The sequence below is a fragment of the Colius striatus genome, chromosome 10 (assembly GCF_028858725.1).
Source record: "Colius striatus isolate bColStr4 chromosome 10, bColStr4.1.hap1, whole genome shotgun sequence".
Taxonomy (NCBI): Eukaryota; Metazoa; Chordata; class Aves; order Coliiformes; family Coliidae; genus Colius; species Colius striatus.
The window spans coordinates 4,521,593-4,540,982 of NC_084768.1; the positions used below are offsets into that span (position 1 = coordinate 4,521,593).

The following is a 19,390-nucleotide window of genomic DNA, read 5'->3' on the forward strand; positions in this document are numbered from 1 at the left end:
GAGAGACAAGGCTCTCTGGTCACCTGTTTCAGTACTTCCACAAAGCAAAACACAAATGAGTATGGTTCTGAAGGACAGTGAATGGAATTTGCCAGCTCCAGAGAAATTACCTTCTGCTTCTCCCAGGCATTTGGAATGACAGATGTTAGAGAGCAATACACTTTTCAAAGTGACAAAGAGCATTTAAGGAAGTTAAGCTTCATAGGAATAAGCAGGTAGTAAGAAATGTTAAAACATTTTACCCTCAATGGCTTCTGCTCAAGTGGAAGTGCTCAAATTCTCTTTTCATTTCGGCTGGTGCTGTCCCAAAGCACTTCCAAAATCTCCTTATTAAAAAGAACAAAGCCCACAAGCATTGACTCAGGTTGCTCAGGCTAATCCATGGGATGAACATCTGCAGGGTTCCTCTCTTACTCAGGGAAGCGCTTCAGCAGGCAGTGGTGGGGGGGTCAGGTGAGGAGCCATGTCTGTGGTTACAAACAGGACAACCTCCTCCAGAAACAGCCACAGTACTGTGGGCTACACAGATAGCTGCAACATGAAACTGGAGGTACAGAAGGAAACTTTGTATGGACACCTGAAACTTTGTAGCTTGGTGTCCTGGCAGTGCTGCGGGCGCAAAGCAAAGCTTTGCCTCTGGGAGTTATGTAGCCGTTTTCCACAGGAAACAGATTTTTCACAGCAGAATGAAATCCCTCCATCATAAGTTTCAGGTTCTGCTGTGTGCTGAGGCTGAATAATGGACCTGAGAACGATTTCTTCTTTAAATTTACCTGAAAATGGTATGAAAATTATTTCAAACACCCTGAAATGTAAGAGAAAGAGGTGTAAGCGTTAGGAAAATCTGATTGTGGCTGCCTCGGTTTAGGCCTCGCCGTGGTACATGGGGCTGGTGGCCTCTGGCGCAGTGACAGCAGGAAACGATGCCCTAGGGATGGCTCGTGGGGTCACAGGCCCTGTCACCTCCCGCCACGTGCGTCGCAAATGGCATCCTGCCATTTGGCCTGCCGCCAAGGGCGCACGTTGCGGTGCTGCCAGGCAGCCCCTTCTGTCAGGAAGGGCTGCCCACGGTGCCTGTGCCCTGCTGGCCCGCTGCTTGCCCGTGTCCGTGCTCGTGCCCTGCTGGCCCGCTCTCGTGCCCATGCCTGTGCCCGTGCCCTGCTGGCCAGCTGTCTGCCCGTGCCCGCGCCCGCTCAGCCGGCGCCGCGCCCCCTGGCAGCCGCGCGGGCGGTACGGCAGCGAGGGGCCGCTCCTCGCCCTGCGGCGCGGGCGCCGCCCGGCCCCGTCCCGCCCCGCCCGCTGCAGCCAATGGGGGGCTGCGGCGAGGCCCCGCCCGCGCCGGGCCCCTCGGGGCAGCGGCAGTACCGGCGGCAGTCGGCGCGGCGCAGAGCGGAGCGGTCCGGCCATGGAGCACGACGCGTCTCGCGGCTTCCTGCCGCCCTTCGCGCACTTCGCCACGCAGGCCATCCACGCCGGGCAAGAACCCGAGCAGTGGCGATCGGCCGCCCTGGTGCCGCCCGTCTCCCTCTCCACCACCTTCAAGCAGCAGGCCCCCGGGCAGCACGCGGTGAGTGCGGCAGCCGGCGGACCCCGAGCCGGGAGGGATCCGGCCTGGCCCGCCTGGGAAGGATCCGGAGTGACGTGGTGGTCTGACATCAAAGACATCGCGCTCGGCTGGGGTCTGGGGACGCGGCCGGGGACGCCGCGGGAGCCCGCGGCCCGTCCCGGCACGGCTCCGTCCGGCGTGGCCCGTCCCGGCATGGGCTGCTCCGGCCGGGGTGTCGGGGGAGGCGGCAGACCCTAGGAAGGGGAAGGGGGGATGCTCGTAGTTTGCAACGTGTAGGAGCATTTTCCTTTGTGCTAGCTCCAAACATCCTTTTTCTTTTTCCCCTCCCCGCTGGAGGAGGTATTTTCTCCCGCGGGAGGCTGGGAGGCACATTTGGGGTGATTTCAATGTGGAAGCCGCATGGAGGGGGAGCACCCAGCGTCCCTCGGGCTCGGCAGCCCGCGTTCCGCTGCGGGCACGGGCGTTAGGTACAGGATGATGCTACCGTGGTAAGGTCAGCCCGTGGTCGGTGTGCAGCTGGGGACTTTCCTGAAGTATGTGTGATAACAATGCTTTACTTTGCAGCTGCGACAGGCAGAATGCATTTTCTCACTTACACCGATGGTCTAAGAGGATTATTCACTTGTCCTTCCAGAATGAGCGAGTGTTTCATAAGTATCTTGTAGGGAAGTGTTGGCACTGAACTATCATGAAGTTTCTGATGGTAGCCACATATGCATAAGGGAAATGGCACAAATTCGCAGCTCATAAATGAGTATTTGTTCCAAACCTGAGGTGTGAACATCACGCTCTGCTGGTTGGGCAGTAGGAATTTGCCTTGTGATCTTTGATTCCACATAAAATCACTTACACAGACCAAAATTAGGAATGCTGGTAATGAGGTAGCCTTGAAGAAGACCACAGAAGATGTCATGTGCTGCTTTGTTCACATGCTGGTGCTGGAGTGGCCTTGGTCTTGCAGGAAGCTCTTTAAGAGCCATCTGCCAGATTCCTGAAAATGACAAAGTTACCGTTAAACAAAAATCCTGAAAGTATGTAAATACCAGGATGCTTAGGCAGGGTCTCTGTAGCAAGTGCATCCATGCACACGTGATTATCTTTTTCTCATGACATTTTCTCAGTGTTCACTGAATGTTGCACTGAGGTCTGATCGCATGCCAGGGAAACATTTGAGCTTTCCAGAACTTCTGATGGGTGTGGGATGGCACTGGCTGGTGCACCGTAGTATCTTTCAAGCAAAGCATTGTGGAGATGGGACACATTATTTCTGTTAACCTAAGAATGAGAGGACCATGTCAGCTCAAAGTCTCTTCTCCAACAGCAAGCAGAGCTGGATATCCAGGAGAGCATTGGCAGTATGGGACTTCTCCCAGGGCATCCCTAGAGACCATGTTCAGGTTGAAGATGCCCAATTGGATGTTGTGTAGAGCAGCTTGACCTAGCCAGAGAACTTGCCTGCTGTTCTTGGAGGAGATGGATATGTAACCTCTGTCAAGAGTGAGAGCTTTTTAAGGAAACTAGGACTATTCTTGTACAAAAAGTTCAGTGCTGTCTCCTAAGTTGTGTTTGCTTCTTGCTTTCACAATAGGGTTATGATTACAGCCGGAGTGGAAACCCTACGCGGAATTGCCTGGAGAAGGCTGTAGCAGCACTGGACGGAGCCAAGTACTGTAAGCAATTTATAGCTTCCTCAAGCAAGATGTCAGCACTCATGTCTCCTGACTGTCTGCAGTAGGCATAATGTGGGGAGCAAGGACAGGGGTTGTCAGCAGCAGATGTATCACAGCAAAGCTTCCACAGCCATGCTTGTGTGCATGAGCTGCTTCATGGTGTGAAACACCAGGCTGTGTCACCATCCTGACTTCCACTCTGCCTGAAATCAGGCTGCTGCTTTTACTGCATCCACTTAAGGAGCAAGATAGAGTGAGAGTGACAGAACAGATTCCTTTTAAATGCAAAGTGAGGAAAGCAGAGGCAAGTTTGACAAGGTTGTATCATGTTAAAATGAAATCTGTCTGCCACTTTTTTCTGTTTTAGGTTTAGCCTATGCTTCTGGCTTAGCTGCTACTTTGAATATTACTCACCTTTTAAAGGCAGGGGATACGATTATCTGCATGGATGATGTCTATGGAGGTATGTAAAGCACAACTGCGTGTTTGATCTTCATTGTGCAAATGAGTAAATGTCCCTATTTGTGATTCTCACGAACCTTCTGAATTTCTCACGTAAGACCTTGCTTTCCTTTAAAGCCTTTTCACTTCATGAGAACACAGAACACTCCTGTCATGTCTCAATGTTTGTTACAAATTAAAACACTGAAAGATTCTGTGTCCCAATGTGGAGGTTTAAAATATATAGCTACGTAGCAATACATGCTTGAGCAAGGAGAAAATGGCAACATCTTGCACAGTTTGCAGAACAAGACCCTCTGTAGTCCAACGTAGCAGAGTTTTCCAGATTCTGGTGTTTCTGCTATTCCTTTCTGGGGTTTGACCCTTTACCTACCAGCATTTTGTCTGGGCTGTTTCAGACAACTATTCTGTCATCTTCCCTAAAAGCACAGCTTGCATCTGTTATGCCCGTGTGTTCTGAATGCTTGAGTGATGCTGCAGCCCACTGTTAGGTTTTGATCTTGCATAGTTTTTTTTTGATCCATTCTTACAAGAAACTTGCCAGTAACAAGCAGAGCGCATCCACCTCTGCCAAAGACCTTCAAAAGGTTGATGCCACTCAAAAGTCTCTAGTAGGAAAGTGCCAGCATGCCCTGTGAGAATCAGTGTCCTCAGTGTTTGACTCCCGTGTTTCACTGATCAGCAAAGCTCGTTGTCTCCCTCTGTCTGCTTCAAGGCCTTGGCACAAAGGGATCAAATCTGCTTTATCTCAAAGGAAGATCTGGCAGGAGTGTTTCTAACTTGTATTAGAAAAACAGGTAGCATTTGTCCAAGCAATAGATGGAAAACCTTCTAGAAGGAGTCATGACCTTTCCCATTGCTAGGAGTGATTACTGTTTGCCAGTCAGTTCTTTATGTTTGTGCATATCAAATGTAAATACACACATTTGCTTTTAATGTATGAGCTCTGTCATGTCAGATAGCTCCTCTTCAGAACACATCTGGAGCCAAGCTGAGTGAAGACGGCAGGAATCACTACGGACAATCTGCTCCTTTAATGGCCCTCCCACCACAGAACTTGCAAATCAAAGCCATTTAGTTTCCTACGTGAGAAAGTCCCATGGATGTATTTTTGAAGCAAAACTAGTTCACCTGCATCTTAAAGCTTTAGCCTGTGGTGATTTCTGCAGAGATGAATCTCGTTGTTTCTTCCCTGCATTTTTTTCCACACCTTTGTTGTAAAGAGACCAGCTTCTCCCCTGACAGCCTTAATCAGTAGAGTTTGCACAACATGACAAGGTACATCTGCGGATCCGTCACTGGCCATCATAGCCAGTAATGTGTTCAGCCGCCTCATTCTTCCCTTGGATATTGGGGGCTCCTTGCCCCTTAAGTCCCTGCTTGCTTTTCTCCAAGGCTCTGCTCTTCTGACTGATCCTGATCATCTTTCCTGCCTGTCTTCTTGCACGCTGCAGCCTGGTCCTTTGTCAGCCATGTCCTTGCTGTTACCTGTGCTCACTCCTTTTTGCCATGTAGGATTTACTCCTCCACCATGCTTGTCCTGTGCAGCCTGTCGTACTTCAGCCCTGTAATAGCAGCCTTTGAGCCAGTGGTGAGTGCTGGCACATGTCCCTGCTTGCTCGAGGGTGCCACTAGCTTTGATAAGCTTTTAGTGTGTTTTCTGTAAGAAGCCTGATTGGCTGGGAAAGCAAACTTGGATGAATCTGCAAATTCAAATTTGTCAGAAAAACAGCAAAAGAAAGCAAAAAGCAGCGCTGGAAAGCGTATTGCCCAGGAGGTGTGTTTAAAGGATGCTGCGTTTTGGGAGGCATGAGGAGGAGCTGTAGTTGACATGCAGAGGCAGTTGATGCCTTTGAATTCTGAGCCATTGCTGTAACAAAAGGGCTAGTTTCATTGCAGCCTCTCCTTTCCATCTCAGGTTTTGTGTGGCGTGCTGGGATTAAATAGAGACTGCTACAAAGCAACTTGCCTGTGGTCTGTATTTGTGGAGTTGACAGCCTATGTGGAAATTCCCCACGTGTGAATAAACTTCTTACAGCATGAGAGAGTTTAATATACAGCCTGTTGCAGAAATAAAAGTGTTTCCTTAAAAAAAAAAAATCAAATGATTAAGCTGTAGGGTCCAGCTCACAGAACCATAGCAGTGTGTCCTGGCACTTCATGCCTGGGTGGCAGCCTGCCCTCTTGCCCAAGTGCTTAAGTGTGGAACAACCTTGGCAGCAAGGCCTAACTAATTAATTTTTAATCCAGGCGGTGTTGCAGTCAGTACATTTGCACATCTAGTGATCAACATGGTTGTGTCTGGTTTCTTCTTTTAATCTTTCCAATGAAAGGCTTCAAAGACAGAAAGGAAGGCAATAACCACTTTTTTTTTTTAACGTTCCTTGCTACATGCTTATGTGATGGGATAAGAAACACAGTGGTGGGAGACTTCCCTTGATTCTTCTCTCAGATTCTTAACAGAATTTTAAAAAAGAGTTTGAAAAGAAGTGATGGGAAAAAGTTATTGAAAGTGGGGTAGGGAAAAGTGGAGAAAAGAGGTTGTAAAAACTGGAACTGCTGGCTTGTGCGTGGCAAAGAGCTGGAGGAAAAGATAGAGGCAGGCAAACTAAAAGAGGTTTATTTCATTTTCTTGTTAAAGGAACCTCAAACAACTATTAATTGAAAATACTTTGTAAGTCACTCTGATTCCATGTTCCCATTGTTGCTTTTCCATTATATTTAAAATTACAGTAATCTTTAAACTCTAGACGTTGAAGGAAAGTAATGGAAGTTGTTTCATTTTGTGTCTCTGATATTTTGTTTGGTTGTCTGTTTTATCAGGCACTAACAGGTACTTCAGCAAAGTAGCTGTGCAAATGGGTTTGAATGTAGTTTTTGTGGATTGCACAAAACTGGAATGCCTAGAAGCTGCAATTACACCAGAGACTAAGGTAGGGGAGGGGGAAATTGCTGAACTTACTTGCTTAATGGTGTTAAATAATCTTATTCCTGCTCTTGTTATATTAGGTATATGTGTCGATCAGAGGGGGCTGCAGGGGAGGCCTCTGGGGGAGCATGGGTCAGGGCACAGCTGGCTGCAGCTTGTCCCCACTGTGGACCACTTGGTTTTGGTGGTGTCTCATTGGAAATGTTCTAGAGCAAAACTGCTAGAGAGGGAGAAAAGGATGGAAAAGGTTAGAAAGAGCAGAGGAAACAGAAAGGTCAGAGGAAATGCTTCATGGCCACTGGAACGGATCATCCTCTGCTGGGGGAAGATCATTCAGCTGGAAAATGTTTACAAACTCTTGGGTGTAAGGAGTTTCTTCTGGCTATGTCAGGCTTTGTTCAGATGTGATGCACTTAGGTTTTCAAAAGCATAGCTGTTTTTCCCATGAATCAATTGGTTTTGTAGAGAATATTGCTTCTCCCAAGAAACATTGCCTTTCTTCAGTAGGGACACTTTCTTATTTTCACTCTGCAAACCTGCCTGAGAAGTTGGTGCTCAATGAGCTAGTGTTTAAAAGAGCTTAGGACTTACACAGGTGTCATCACCAGCACTGTAAAATCTCTATAAACTCATGTTTTCTGTTGTTGAATTCCTGCAGCTCATTTGGATTGAAACACCCACAAACCCCACACTGAAGGTCATTGACATTCAGGCTTGTGCTGATATAGTACATAAGCATAAAGATGTTCTGCTAGTGGTAGACAACACTTTTATGTCTGCCTACTTCCAGGTAAGCACTTTGTTTACATCTACCCCATTATTTCGATGTGTTCAAAGACACATTTTTAAGACAGAAGCACCAAGGAGGCACTGCAGTTTTGATCTATGCATTGTAAAATCACTTGTGCTGTTTCTAAATCCGTGTGCTGCTGGTCTTTACATTAGCAAAGATGGTATGAGAGGTATTTTATAGCTAGCCATATACCAGTATGATACCAGCAAAGCCAGTATAGCTCGGCAGTCAAGTAAATGCACTGAACCGAGGCAGTCAGGTAAGCCACCGGGAGAATGGTTTCTGTGTCAGTCAGAAAACATGGTTTTAAGTTCTCACTGGTGGAAATCATAACAGCTCTGTTAAAAAGTGTCCTGCTTTCTAACTTTAGCCTTTTCATACCAATTCTTTTGTATATGCTGTCATGATCTGTTCTGAACTACTTGATGTTCTAGAAAAGGATTGGAAGAAAAAGTGAAAACAAGCAAACTTTGTTAAACCTTTCTTTGAGACATTGAAGTTACCTTAACCTGGGCTAGAATGATTTGTGTGTGTTTCCAGGAGAACAAGCTAATCCCCTGTGGTTTAGGTGTAAAGTAAAACTTTTTTTAATGAGTGCAAAGGCAAAGTGACTTTGTTTTTGTTAAGGGTGCTATTTATAAATTAAGAGAGCTTTACAGAAGGTGTCACTGTTTAGCTAAAGCAGCACTTGAGTTTGTCTTGTACATACCAAAGGCTTGGTGATATCCCCCCACTAAATGCAATGCTTCAGAAAGATGTGTCTGAAAGAAGAGAACATTTGGATATATGCATCTTTTATTGGCCTGATGCTAAGAGGAAGTCAGTTATAATGATTAATTCTAGTAAGCATAATAGGTAATGTGTTTAAACCCCTCCAGACTGCTACTGGTACACTGTGCTAAGGAGATGGTAACTTCAGAGTGATTTATGTGTATAGCAGCATGGAGTGGGGAAAAGCACTAGTGTTTATGCTGCTATTGTGTCTGGGAATACCCATTACCCACCTTCCTTGAGCAAATGTCTGTGTTTGATCTGACAGCAGCAGCCTTTGATTTGAACTCTGCTTGCTTTGTTACCTTTTAACATATTAATGCTCTTCAGTCTTTATAATATGTTTGTATTATGTGCAAAGTCCTTTACTTAGTGACTGATTGAAAAAAGATGTTTTGCTCATTACTTCTTGCCCACGAACATCTGTTTGCCCCACTTTAGAAAGGCTCCTGAGAGTGAGCTGGGAGGTTAGGGAAGAGAGGCCTGGCAAACAGAACTTCTTGTGCTTTCTTCAGGTTTTCAGTTGTTCCTTTGGTGCAGTCTCACCAATACTGATACCTAGAAAACAATGCCATTTGTTTGCTTTCCAGAGCCTGTTGAGGTCCTCATTTCTAAGGAAATATGTTTTAGGGTAGATGCCGACACTTATCCCTGCCTCAGCTCAGCAATGGAACGGGCTTTTCGTAAATGTGAACAGGCTGTATGTTAGATGTATCAGTCACTAAAGCTGGTGGGAATTTGTGGTTAACTTCAATTCAAAGTGCTTTCCTGTGCTCTTGCTTTTGTCACGTGTTCTATCTGTCTTCATTCTCAAGTTTCTGTGTTTAAGGGGTTTTGTGTCAAGTTTTTCTGGTGGATTTGATTTTTTTTGTTTTCTCCATTTGTTGTTATTTTCTGTGTTGAATCACAACCTTTCTGGGTAGCTCCACCTGAACCAGAGTGCACACAAGCCTGAATCTGACCTTTTATTTTCATTTCATTTCAGCGGCCTTTGTCTCTGGGGGCTGATATTTGCATGTATTCTGCAACTAAATACATGAATGGTAAGCATGAAGGTTCACCACAGCTCAGGCTGGCTACTTAAAAGCCACTCTGGCTGCAGGCAGCTCACAAAAGCCAATGTGTCTGCCAGCAATTCTTAGATGGACTGCTGGAGGAGATGCACCATTGAATGAGACCATTAGTCTTTGTAGCTCCTAAACTATCCCTGGGAGAAGGAATATTGACCTGACTAGAGGTAATAGACCTGGAGGTGTTTATAGCTGCATTTGCAGTAGAAGGTAGATGCCAGAAATGACATTAAGGTTCAAGGAGGTTTACTAGGCATGTCCTGGAGCCTCTCTGAAGGCACGTTCACCATGTTGTTTCCCACACAGCTCGCACTCGGAGCTGCTCTCGCTCCAGCTGGGCATGTCCTGATGTTGTGGACAGGTGTAGATGTTTTCTGGCTGTCATTGGCCCTGGCTGACAGCAGCCTGGTGCTGCTCTGCAGGACACTCCTGGTTCTGTGGGAGTGGGCTTGGGAAGCATCTGGGGCAGGTGGGTGGCATGTGGCAGAGTACACTGCTGCCCAGAGCTTTAAAAAAAGCTGAAACCTGCCTTGGGATCCAAGTGCTGGGCAGGAAGGAAAGCTGTAGCAAGGAGAAGGAGCCCAGAGTCTTGCAAAAATGGGACTGTTAGCACCAAGAGTGAGAAAACAGGGGGTTAGTGGCAGAGGCCTGGAGCAGAGGAAGCAGCTGATTCTGTTCTTGTTTCATTTGTAGGCCATAGTGATGTCGTAATGGGACTTGTTTCAGTGAACTGTGACCACCTCTATGAAAGGCTCAAATTCTTACAAAACTGTAAGTAGTCAATGCAGGAAACACCTTGAAATGAAAAAAAATACCAGCTCCTAAGGGGAAGCATGTGGCATGAACATGAGTGAAAATCTATCTGGAGATATAGTTCAGGCATTTAAATGTCAGAGATGTGAGTGGCTGGAGAGAAGGCAGCTGAAAGGAACCTAAATTCTCTTCCCTGCCCTTCACCAGTAAGTATGGTGGCCTTATGCGAACATGATAGCTTTCAATGTTCCTGGGTGGCTTCTCCCTCAAATAAAGTTGTTGACACTCGTTTCCACTACCTAGCTACTTCTAGAAAAGTGAGAACAATTAGTTCAGCAGGCCTGGTGGGTGGGTTGTCTGGTGGCTGGGGCTCGCATGCAGACAGCATCCTTCACTGCAGGACTGCAGTTCCACCCTCTCCCTGCCTTCCCCTGCGCAGTGTGTGCCCTGCTGCTTGCAGAGAGAACTCTTGTGTGCTGGTGTGGCACAGAGAGCTGTGCCTGCCACACACAGTGGGAGGAAGATGGGGCACATCCTGAAAGCTTCAGCTGCAGAACAGCTGTGGTGTGTGTTCCTGTGTGCAGCACCTCCAGTTCCATGGGCTTGCAGAGTGCTTACAGAGGCTCTCTCAAGGTTACAGTTAAGACCATGTCAGAGAGAGCACCATCATTTCCTACACTCACTTGGTATTGTCCATGAAGAGGCGTGCAGACATTCAAATTCTGCCTTTAATTTCATCAAGTACATCTGGGGCTTTTAAAATTCACTCACACATCAGAGGATATGCCTAATGTAGGATTTTCTTATGTAGGTTGATTTTAAGTTTTGCCGCCCCTTGCTCATAATGAATACATTCCAGTGTTCTGTCTGCCCTCTGTCTACAATAGAAAGAGTAGAGGTGTATTGTGTCTAACAAATATAATCCTTGAGCCTTCAGCTTGTTAATTCAGCTCATCAGTTGGCTTCCTGTGTGTGTGAAATGAGGAGGACAGGTTGCATCAGATGCCTTCCCACTTGTCCTGCTCTAGCGTGAGAAATCCTGAAAACTAGGACTATATTTAGTCTTAGAAGGGAAAACACCAACCATTTATTTTCTGTGGACTGTGGTTTCAATCTCTGTAGCTCTCGGAGCTGTTCCGTCTCCCTTTGACTGTTACATGTGCAATCGTGGTTTGAAGACGCTGCAGATCCGGATGAAGCAACATTTCCGCAATGCATTAGCAGTTGCTCGGTTTCTGGAGTCCCATTCCCGGGTGGAGAAGGTCATTTTCCCAGGTAGGCTGGCAGGATTGCAGAGCAGGCAGTGGGTTTGAGCTCTGGGACCCTCCGTGGGGTTAGGTGTCCCCTCTGCAGAGGGCTGTGCTTGCCTGGCTGAAGCTGATGAGCTGCCTTCCCCTTTGAAGGGATGGTCAGTAATGTAAAGCAACTTGCTCACGTTCCAGGCTTGCCTTCGCACCCTCAGCACGAGCTGGTCAAGCGCCAGTGCACCGGCTGCCCTGGGATGGTGACCTTTTACATTAAAGGAAATATCAAACATGCTACCGCCTTTCTCAAGAACTTGAAGGTAAGTGACACAAACGCTGCCTCAGGGGGCCTCAGGCCTGTCCTGAGGCTGGTGATGCAAGGGAGTCCTTGTCTTGCGAGAGGCTTTCTCTGTACTTGCAAAGTTCCTAAAGTCTTTTGGGTGTAACCCTCTGTAAATAGTAGATTATTTGTGAATGGGAGGTTGATGAGAGGGAAGAAAAGGATGCCTGAGCTCATTTGAAGTATTTGTTTACTCAGTAGGGTGTAGTATATCCAGGTTAGCACAGGCATTGCTTCTAATAAATGGCCTGCAATACCAGCCCTTTGCAAAAATACCTGTAGGGTCTGAAAGCAGAGGAGCTGTGGCTGCTGTAATACTGTTGTAATATTTCAAAGCACTCATCAGGAGAAAAAAACAGTTCATTGAGGGATTGCATGAAACAGAGAGGAAGTCCCTTGGTTTGGAGAGGAGTTATCTGTTTTACCTAAACCATAGGCTTTGCAATGCATCAGTTCCATCTGTACTCTCTAAAGTCTCTGCTAGCTTTAATATCTGGTTCATTTGCATCCTGCTCCTGTGTTTTGGTGTTTTGTTCCTGGAAAAAACAAACCAGTAATAACTGACAAAGGTAAATTAGAACTTCTTCTCCTCTCTGTCTTTCTTACTTGCCAGCTAATATCATCAACTGAAAATGAGTTCACTAAAAATATGATTTCCTGACAAAATACCCTTTTGCATGAGAGAGTATTTCATCCTGGCACAGGAACTCTGACAAAAAGTATCAGGGAATACGTTCCAGGAGAAACAGTTCCTTATGAGTATGGCCACTTCAGGCCTTTGATTTGGATAACCACCACTAGGTTGGTACAAAAGTAAAGCCAGTTCTTTAACCTGGCCTGAGGATCATTTGGTTGGTACGTTGAATTGATTGGGTTTTTTTTAAGGGGGGGAAAAAAGTGAATTTGAGCAACTGAGGCTGCAGGGAAGTGTTGAGGGCAGGAAGTGCATTCTCGACAGTCCATGTCTCTCTGGAGAGACTTTTTTCCAGCCTGGAATGCATGTCCATAATATAGAGACCAGTGCTAAAAAGCCTTTAGCTAGCAGTAAGCATTTCACAAGAACTGGTCCTGTTAGGCACTGAGAAATATAGTCTGGTTTTCAGAATGCTAAAACAGCCCTCAGATGCAGGGAATGAGTGACAAAATCTGTTCAGCCTTATGGGAAGAATCTTACATGTTTGGGGTTTTTTTTCCCCATCAAGTCTGCCATTTGCCAGCCTCAAAAGCACAGGTGTTAAATGTGAACAGTGATGAGTGATGCTGAAAGAGCACTATGAAAGGATAGGATCACTTAAACCCTAACTGAAACTGTTGAGCTCTGAGTCTGACTTTGTTCAGCCGACCTGCTCCATCCTTCCCCCGAAAGGGAAGCGCCAGTGGTGTGTGAGCAGAACCTCCTCCCTTGGGTTGGGCATTTGCCCTCTGCTCCTCTGCCGTGGCTGCCCAGGCACTGCTCTGCAGCAGCTGCTCCTGAGGCACATTTGATCAACAGAGGCAGATTGTCATTTCAGTTTTGCATCTGTTTAGAACAGGTCCGCTGTAAATCTTAATAGCTCTTACCTGATAAATGCACTTATATTTTTCCCCTAATTACAGCTAATACCTTTTATAACATAAAAGATATTATTAAAGAAAAAAACTAGCAAAAACCTCCTAAACATTTATAAACTGTCTCTTTGAAAGCATTCACAGCTTTACACTTCTTGTGGTAACCTCTGTTTCATTTTCCCGGTAGGTTTTTTACCTGGCAGAGAGTCTGGGAGGGTATGAAAGCCTAGCAGAGCATCCGTAAGTCATTCTTCATCTTGGAAGTCTTAAAAAAGCTGCAGAGTAACAAAAAACCTGTTATGGGAGTTCTAAAATTGTCTACTGCACAAAGCCAAATGGTTTTGCACAGAGCTGAGATTCAAGGGTAGTGTGTTGTATAGCACCAACCCCAGCGGCCGCTCCAGGTGTGGGTGTGACTTCTGAACAGCAGAAATTCCACCCCTCCCTGATTTAACTGCGAGGCAATGTGTCACTGCAATGTGTCACTCTGATAGCAAATCCCCACGTCAGGCTATGTTCGAGGAAGTGGTATGGAGCAGATTGGTCACTCCGGTTGAGGCAAGAGGTCTGCTGTTCTGCCTGCTTACACAAGAGGGCAGGCTGGGTATGCTGCACCGAGCTGCATCTGCCTCCGGGTAGATTCGTAGGGTGGGGGGGTTAGTGATCCTTAGCTGCTGCTGTGTAGGTTAGAAGGCTAAATGTAGGATTTTTATGCAATTATATTATTTTACTTAAATCCAATTTCAAAAAGATACATAAAAAGTTATGGCTAAACTCATATGCTAAATCCTGTCAGTTGCTCAACAGCAGCAAATCTTCATACGCTCAAGCAGTTGAAAGGTAACTGCAAACTGGGGGGTGTCAGTGACTGAGCATATGGGGGAAAGAGCTTCTTACCTACATCCTCTGTAGCTGGGGAGAATAAGCTCTTCAGTGTGAGTGGGTACAGTCTGACAAGTGATCTGAGAAACCAGAAGTTAAAATATTCGAAGATCAGGAGATTTTCTACTGGAGAGTGTGCACAGTGGCTGTTTGTCCACATGCTTAAAGCAGAGCTTTCAGATACACTTCTCATAGGAAAAAAATAAGAAAATGTGTGAAAGGAAGAGGAAGAAGAAGAGGAAGAGAACCTTCTCCTCTCTCAGTTCCAGCTTCTGAACCACCCGCTTCTCATTTGTCATGTGTAGCTTAGAAATGCTGTGCTGAAGTGCTGGGAGTTACAGGTCACTGACTTGTCTGCAGCTTGCATGATTTGCAGTGACTGATGATGTGATCTCCTTCCATCTGTGGGTTAACCAGCAGGTGGTACACAAAAGGTATAAGATCTCCACAGAATTTCAAGGGATGCTGGCAGGAAACCAACTTGTTTGGTCTTTACTGATAAAAGTAGAACTTCTTAGGAAACAGGCTATTTTTTTTCCTCCAGGGCCATCATGACTCATGCCTCAGTGCCTAAGGAAGACAGAGAAGCTCTCGGGATCACTGACACATTAATTCGCATGTCAGTTGGTTTAGAAGATGAGGAGGATTTACTGGAAGACCTCGATCAAGCTCTGAATGCTGCGGTGAGTAGGTTGGGTCCTTAGTGCCATCACTCCAAAGAGAATTTCCCCTCCAGTCTTCTGCCTGTCTCACTGAACTGTCTGCTGGCGATTCCTGCCTCACAGCTTGCCAGCTGCTGCTGAGCATGCCTTGCAGAGGGTGCACGTGCCCTGAGAGCTGTCAGCGTTGGGTGTCCCTGTGCAGCAGGGTTTGCAGTCCTGTCACTGCCAGGTTGGGTTGGCATCGATTCAGGCACAGCAATGGGTTGTCCCTGGAGTCTGAGTGAGTGGGACAGCAACTAAAGCTGGGCTGAGAGGAGACTCTTAGACAGGCATCGGAGAGCTTAGTGTCTGCTTCAGATTTTTCATGTCATGGTTTAAGAGAGGGTTGAAACATAATAATGACCTTCAAGAGAAGAGCTTCTTCCACACAATAAGTTGAATAGATAAGTGACGCTACTCATAAGCATTGCTTGTACTGCTCTACCCAAAGGTCTGTATTTCAGACAACAGGTTAAAATGATTCCTTACACGTGGTAGATGATGTGATGCTGTACAGAGACTTTTCTTCTCAAGGCAGGTCCCCTAAAATACGTGAGGTGTAGCTGTGTGTAGGAGTATACAGGTGTGCAGATGTGGAGGGGAGGATCTGGCTAAGGGTGTCATTTGGTGCCACACAGATTTGTGCAGTGCTTGGGCTTGGCTAACTCTGTGACTGAGGAATAATAGGGGTGGTTGCAACCTTTGTTTTAATGACTTTTTTTTTTTCCTGGAAAGGATTAATCATAGCTGAAAAATATAAAATATGGGCACTAGACTCAGCACTGGTACATGAGTCTGATTGATCTCCTTTGGCAGCTGCAGACTTGCAGTTTGATGTACCAGTATTTGATTGCAGAATATGCCATATGGTACTGTACCCTGCATTCATCACACTGTGACTTATCAAGGGCATTGCCACTGTCTTTGGTGTCTGCAATTGCAGATAACTTGTTAGATGAGTTTCCCAGATGATCCTAGGAAGGATCATGTCCTATGGAAGGTCCTTTCTTTTTTCCAGAAGGAGGTCCCCGACCTTCAGGTGTGCAGGAGAATTGCCCTTGATGTGAAATCTCATGGTAGCTTTAGATCTAAATGTGTGAGCAATGTGTGAACCAGATGCCTTAAGCCTACTCAGAGAGTCAGTGGAAGACTAAAATCTTTCATAAGCATAATTACGTACTGGGGAGAGGAAGGGGAATTTCCTCCCGTCTTGGTGGGCCACAAACAGAGCCCAGAGGTATTGCTATGAGAGCAAAGCACCATCAGTCCTTTCCAACAGCAGCTGTGATCTCAAGATAACCATTGCTGAAGGATGTGCACTAAATCTTTGGTTCTTGTTGCAAGCTTAGTTTTTGGTCTCAGGAACTGCCAGCTACTGTCACGCAGTCCCACACATAAAATCTGTTACTCTGTCTTTCCAACTTCAGGTTCCGTTTCCAAGAGCCTCATTTGCCTGATACAGACCTTCACTCCTGGACAGTCCAAAACTTAACTTTACAAAGTCTAGATGTACTCCTAGTCTGTATCCACTCAGTCACACATTGCTCCCACACAGGCAAGTGTAGGTATTAGGCATGCTGCTACCAGGCAGTGAACATGTTCCATTAGGGCAGCATGTTCCCTGCCCACGGCATGGGGTGGGCGAGGGGGTCAAAGAGGAGACAAAGCAAGGGCTGTGGCAAGGCACATGCCTAAGCGGTGCTTCAGCAAGCATTGGAGTGAGCTTTAATCAATAACCACACTGAAAAAGCATGAGCTTCCTGCTTCCCTTCTCCCACCTTATTCTTCCTTACCGTAGGAGCACCATAACTCTTGTTGGTTTGTTGTCTATGAGTGGGAATTCTGCAGATTTGGTGGCTCCTCAGGAGTCCTCACGGTGCCAAGGGCATAGTTCATGGTCTTTGGTGGATCTTGAGTCAGCTCCAAGTCAACGGCTGAGGCAGAACTAGGTTCAACACTGCCTCCTTCTCTTCTGCCACCTCTGCATCCTTTCAGGCACCTGCATCACAAAGAAGAGTTAAAAAGATAAAGGTGTTGTACATGCAGCTTCCTCTGTGTGAGAGCACATGGTGGTATCGGTGGGTAAAGTATGAATCTGAGTCCTGCAGCCATTGTAGCAGATGTATAATAGTTGATGTACTGTACAGACAGGAAACGTTGTCCCTTGATTTTTCTCCCCCTTTTTCTTTCTTTGGTGGTGGGGAAAATTGGCCACAGCAACTGCATGTGTTTCTGTATGGCAGCACAGAGCATGGAGACCATGTGTTGCTAAAATGTGTCTGTCTTATGGAAAGAAAACCCAAAAGCACAGGTGATAGAGGTGCACAGCGTAACCGTCTCCCTTTTGTCCTTCTCATTGCAGTTTGCAGACCATAAGGCCTGATGTTTAAACTGGAACTTGGAACTGGATGAGATGGCTGAAGAAAAAAAAGCGAAAGCAAAACTGTTAATCATTTTCCTTTGAGAATTTAAATCCGTTCACCCCAACGCTGGATTCCTGAGGAGTGCCCACCTTATGCCCTTGGGTGTTCCCTGCTGCTGCGTGGCTGTGCCTGGCCTGTGCCCAGTGCACACAGCCCGTGCTCTGCTCTGCCTCTGTGTCTGTTGTATTGCAATCCCCTGCCTTTGGCATTGATGCAGTCACAGGCTGTTTGGGAGCAGCTGTGGTGCACACTCAGGAAGGTTTTCCTGCTTCTCTCTTGGAGAGCAGTGTCTCGTTTGTCATGCTGCTGCTGCTGCAGGGCCACAGGAGTTTGGTGTCCCTGCTCCTCAGGATGCACAGTTACTCTTTCTCATCTGACCCAACAGTCCATCTGTTGATTTACCTTTAGATTTTTCTTTAATTAGGTTGGGAATATGGGTAAAGGCTTTTCCTGCTGTTAGTATTGTATGGAGTATTGAAAATGAAGCAAAATCCAATACCTGGTAAGCAATCATAACCTTCTAAAGAAGATGCTTTCCCTTAAAAAAAAAAGGTAACGTTAGCTGTAATGATTTGATTTATATTTGGAATTGGAATCCTTTTAATTAAAATTTGCTTTGCATTTCCCTGGTGTACAGTGGTTTTGACATTTGCACAGACTACTTGCATTCAAAATCAGGTGGTGAAATGACCCTGGGTTTGTTTGAGTTTCCCCGATGAGGAAACGATGTCCTGGAAATGACATTAGGGAGGGATTTCTACGTGTAATTAAAATTAAGAGTGTGCTTTTTGTAGCGGGTCAATACAGCATGTCAGTGTGAGATGCAGAGCACAAAGACAATCCTATCAACCTGTCTAGGCCTTGTGCCTGCTGAGCAGTGAACAATTGTGTCTGTTGACACACAAGCTGGAATGGTTGTGATTATTTGTAATGATTAAATCCTGGGAAAACAGAGCTGGAAGCATGCAAAGGCAGCATACAGGTTTGCTTATTTGTACAGAGGTGTATTACAAAAGCACCATGAGTAAGGTGTTAATGACTACGGGATGTCAGCTGCTGAGTGGTGTGAAACCCAGGAACTGACAAGTGGTGATGGAGAACCTCAAAGCCATTGCAGTTGTATTGTGTTAACCAGTAACCCCCCACACTAGCGAAAACCATCATCTCCTCCACCTTAATCTTCCTTTTAAATTGTCATGTTTGTGGTTACAACACTTTTTGACTGATTTAACTCCTGTGTTCCCAGTCTGGATAGCTCATGTAGTGTCTCCACCAAGGAGGCAATGAGTGAGGAACAGTGAGTGATGAACAATGAGTGATGGGCAGATTTAGAAAGGACAAACTGAAGATGTGCCTGTGAGGGATTGAGGGGGGATGTGAACTCCTCGCAGGACTGCTGGAGCCACCTCCTCCCTGCTTGCAGTAAAAAGGGGAGCAGCTTGCATTTTGCCCCTTCCCAGGAGATCAGGAACCAGAAGTAATTTTTACATTATTGTTTATTCATCTGAATATCCTTGAGCAGTGTTTCCAAATTAGATCACCAATGCCCAAATAAGATTTCACCGAGCCATCGAACACAGGCGCTGCCACACTGCAGGGGCTCGGGTCAGGGCTGGTGGGGAAGGGAGAGCTGAGTCCTGGGAGGCTGAACTGCACCTTGAGGCTGGGGAGGAGCAAGAAATGAACACAAGGGAGTCCTGGGGCAGAAGCCAGTCAAGTTTTCAGGGTTGCTGTGTGAAGCAGAGTTACAGTCAGGATGCCCTTCCTTCTGTGGAGGTTTCCCCGAGTGCAGCACACAAAGCTGCTGGCTGCACCCCTCTGGAGGAGCTGCCATCCCAGCACTCGGCATGTTGGCCCTGATGGGGCCACTGGCTTCAGGGCCAGGCTTGGGCAGGCTCAGGGAGGTTGCTGGGTGGGGCTTGGGGATTGGTTTAGTTTTTCTTGCTCCTCCACAATGTGAGTTTCTGGTTACACCAGGTTGGCAGTAGAAGGTCTGTCCACAGGAAGTTTCTCAGATACATGTGCTTTGCTGGTAGATGTCACTGCATTGTGCAGTGAGCTCCAGGTCCTGGCGTGGGAGTGGGTTTGGCTGTTTGCAAAGGGGCACGAGGATCTAATTTCAATCAAGAGGATCTCCTGTGGAATGAACAGCTTGTGTGCTTCCTGTTCTTTCATTGCCACCTTCTGCAGCCATGAGTTTCCTTTATACCAGTTATTTGAGGAAGGACAGACAAAAC

At 46.5% G+C, this 19,390-nt stretch overlaps 1 protein-coding gene across 1 annotated transcript; it reads left to right on the top strand.

Annotated features, from left to right (window-relative positions):
• The first annotated feature begins 1,348 nt into the window (after nucleotides 1-1,348).
• CTH (cystathionine gamma-lyase) lies at nucleotides 1,349-17,774 on the top strand. The gene is made up of 12 exons (XM_062003626.1): nucleotides 1,349-1,567; nucleotides 3,156-3,237; nucleotides 3,605-3,700; nucleotides 6,523-6,632; nucleotides 7,287-7,418; nucleotides 9,178-9,235; nucleotides 9,956-10,033; nucleotides 11,138-11,290; nucleotides 11,458-11,579; nucleotides 13,335-13,387; nucleotides 14,574-14,712; nucleotides 17,093-17,774. Exons 1-12 carry the CDS (start codon nucleotides 1,406-1,408, stop codon nucleotides 17,111-17,113), a joined length of 1,206 nt encoding a protein of 401 aa, XP_061859610.1. The 5' UTR covers nucleotides 1,349-1,405; the 3' UTR covers nucleotides 17,114-17,774.
• Nucleotides 17,775-19,390: the final 1,616 nt, after the last annotated feature.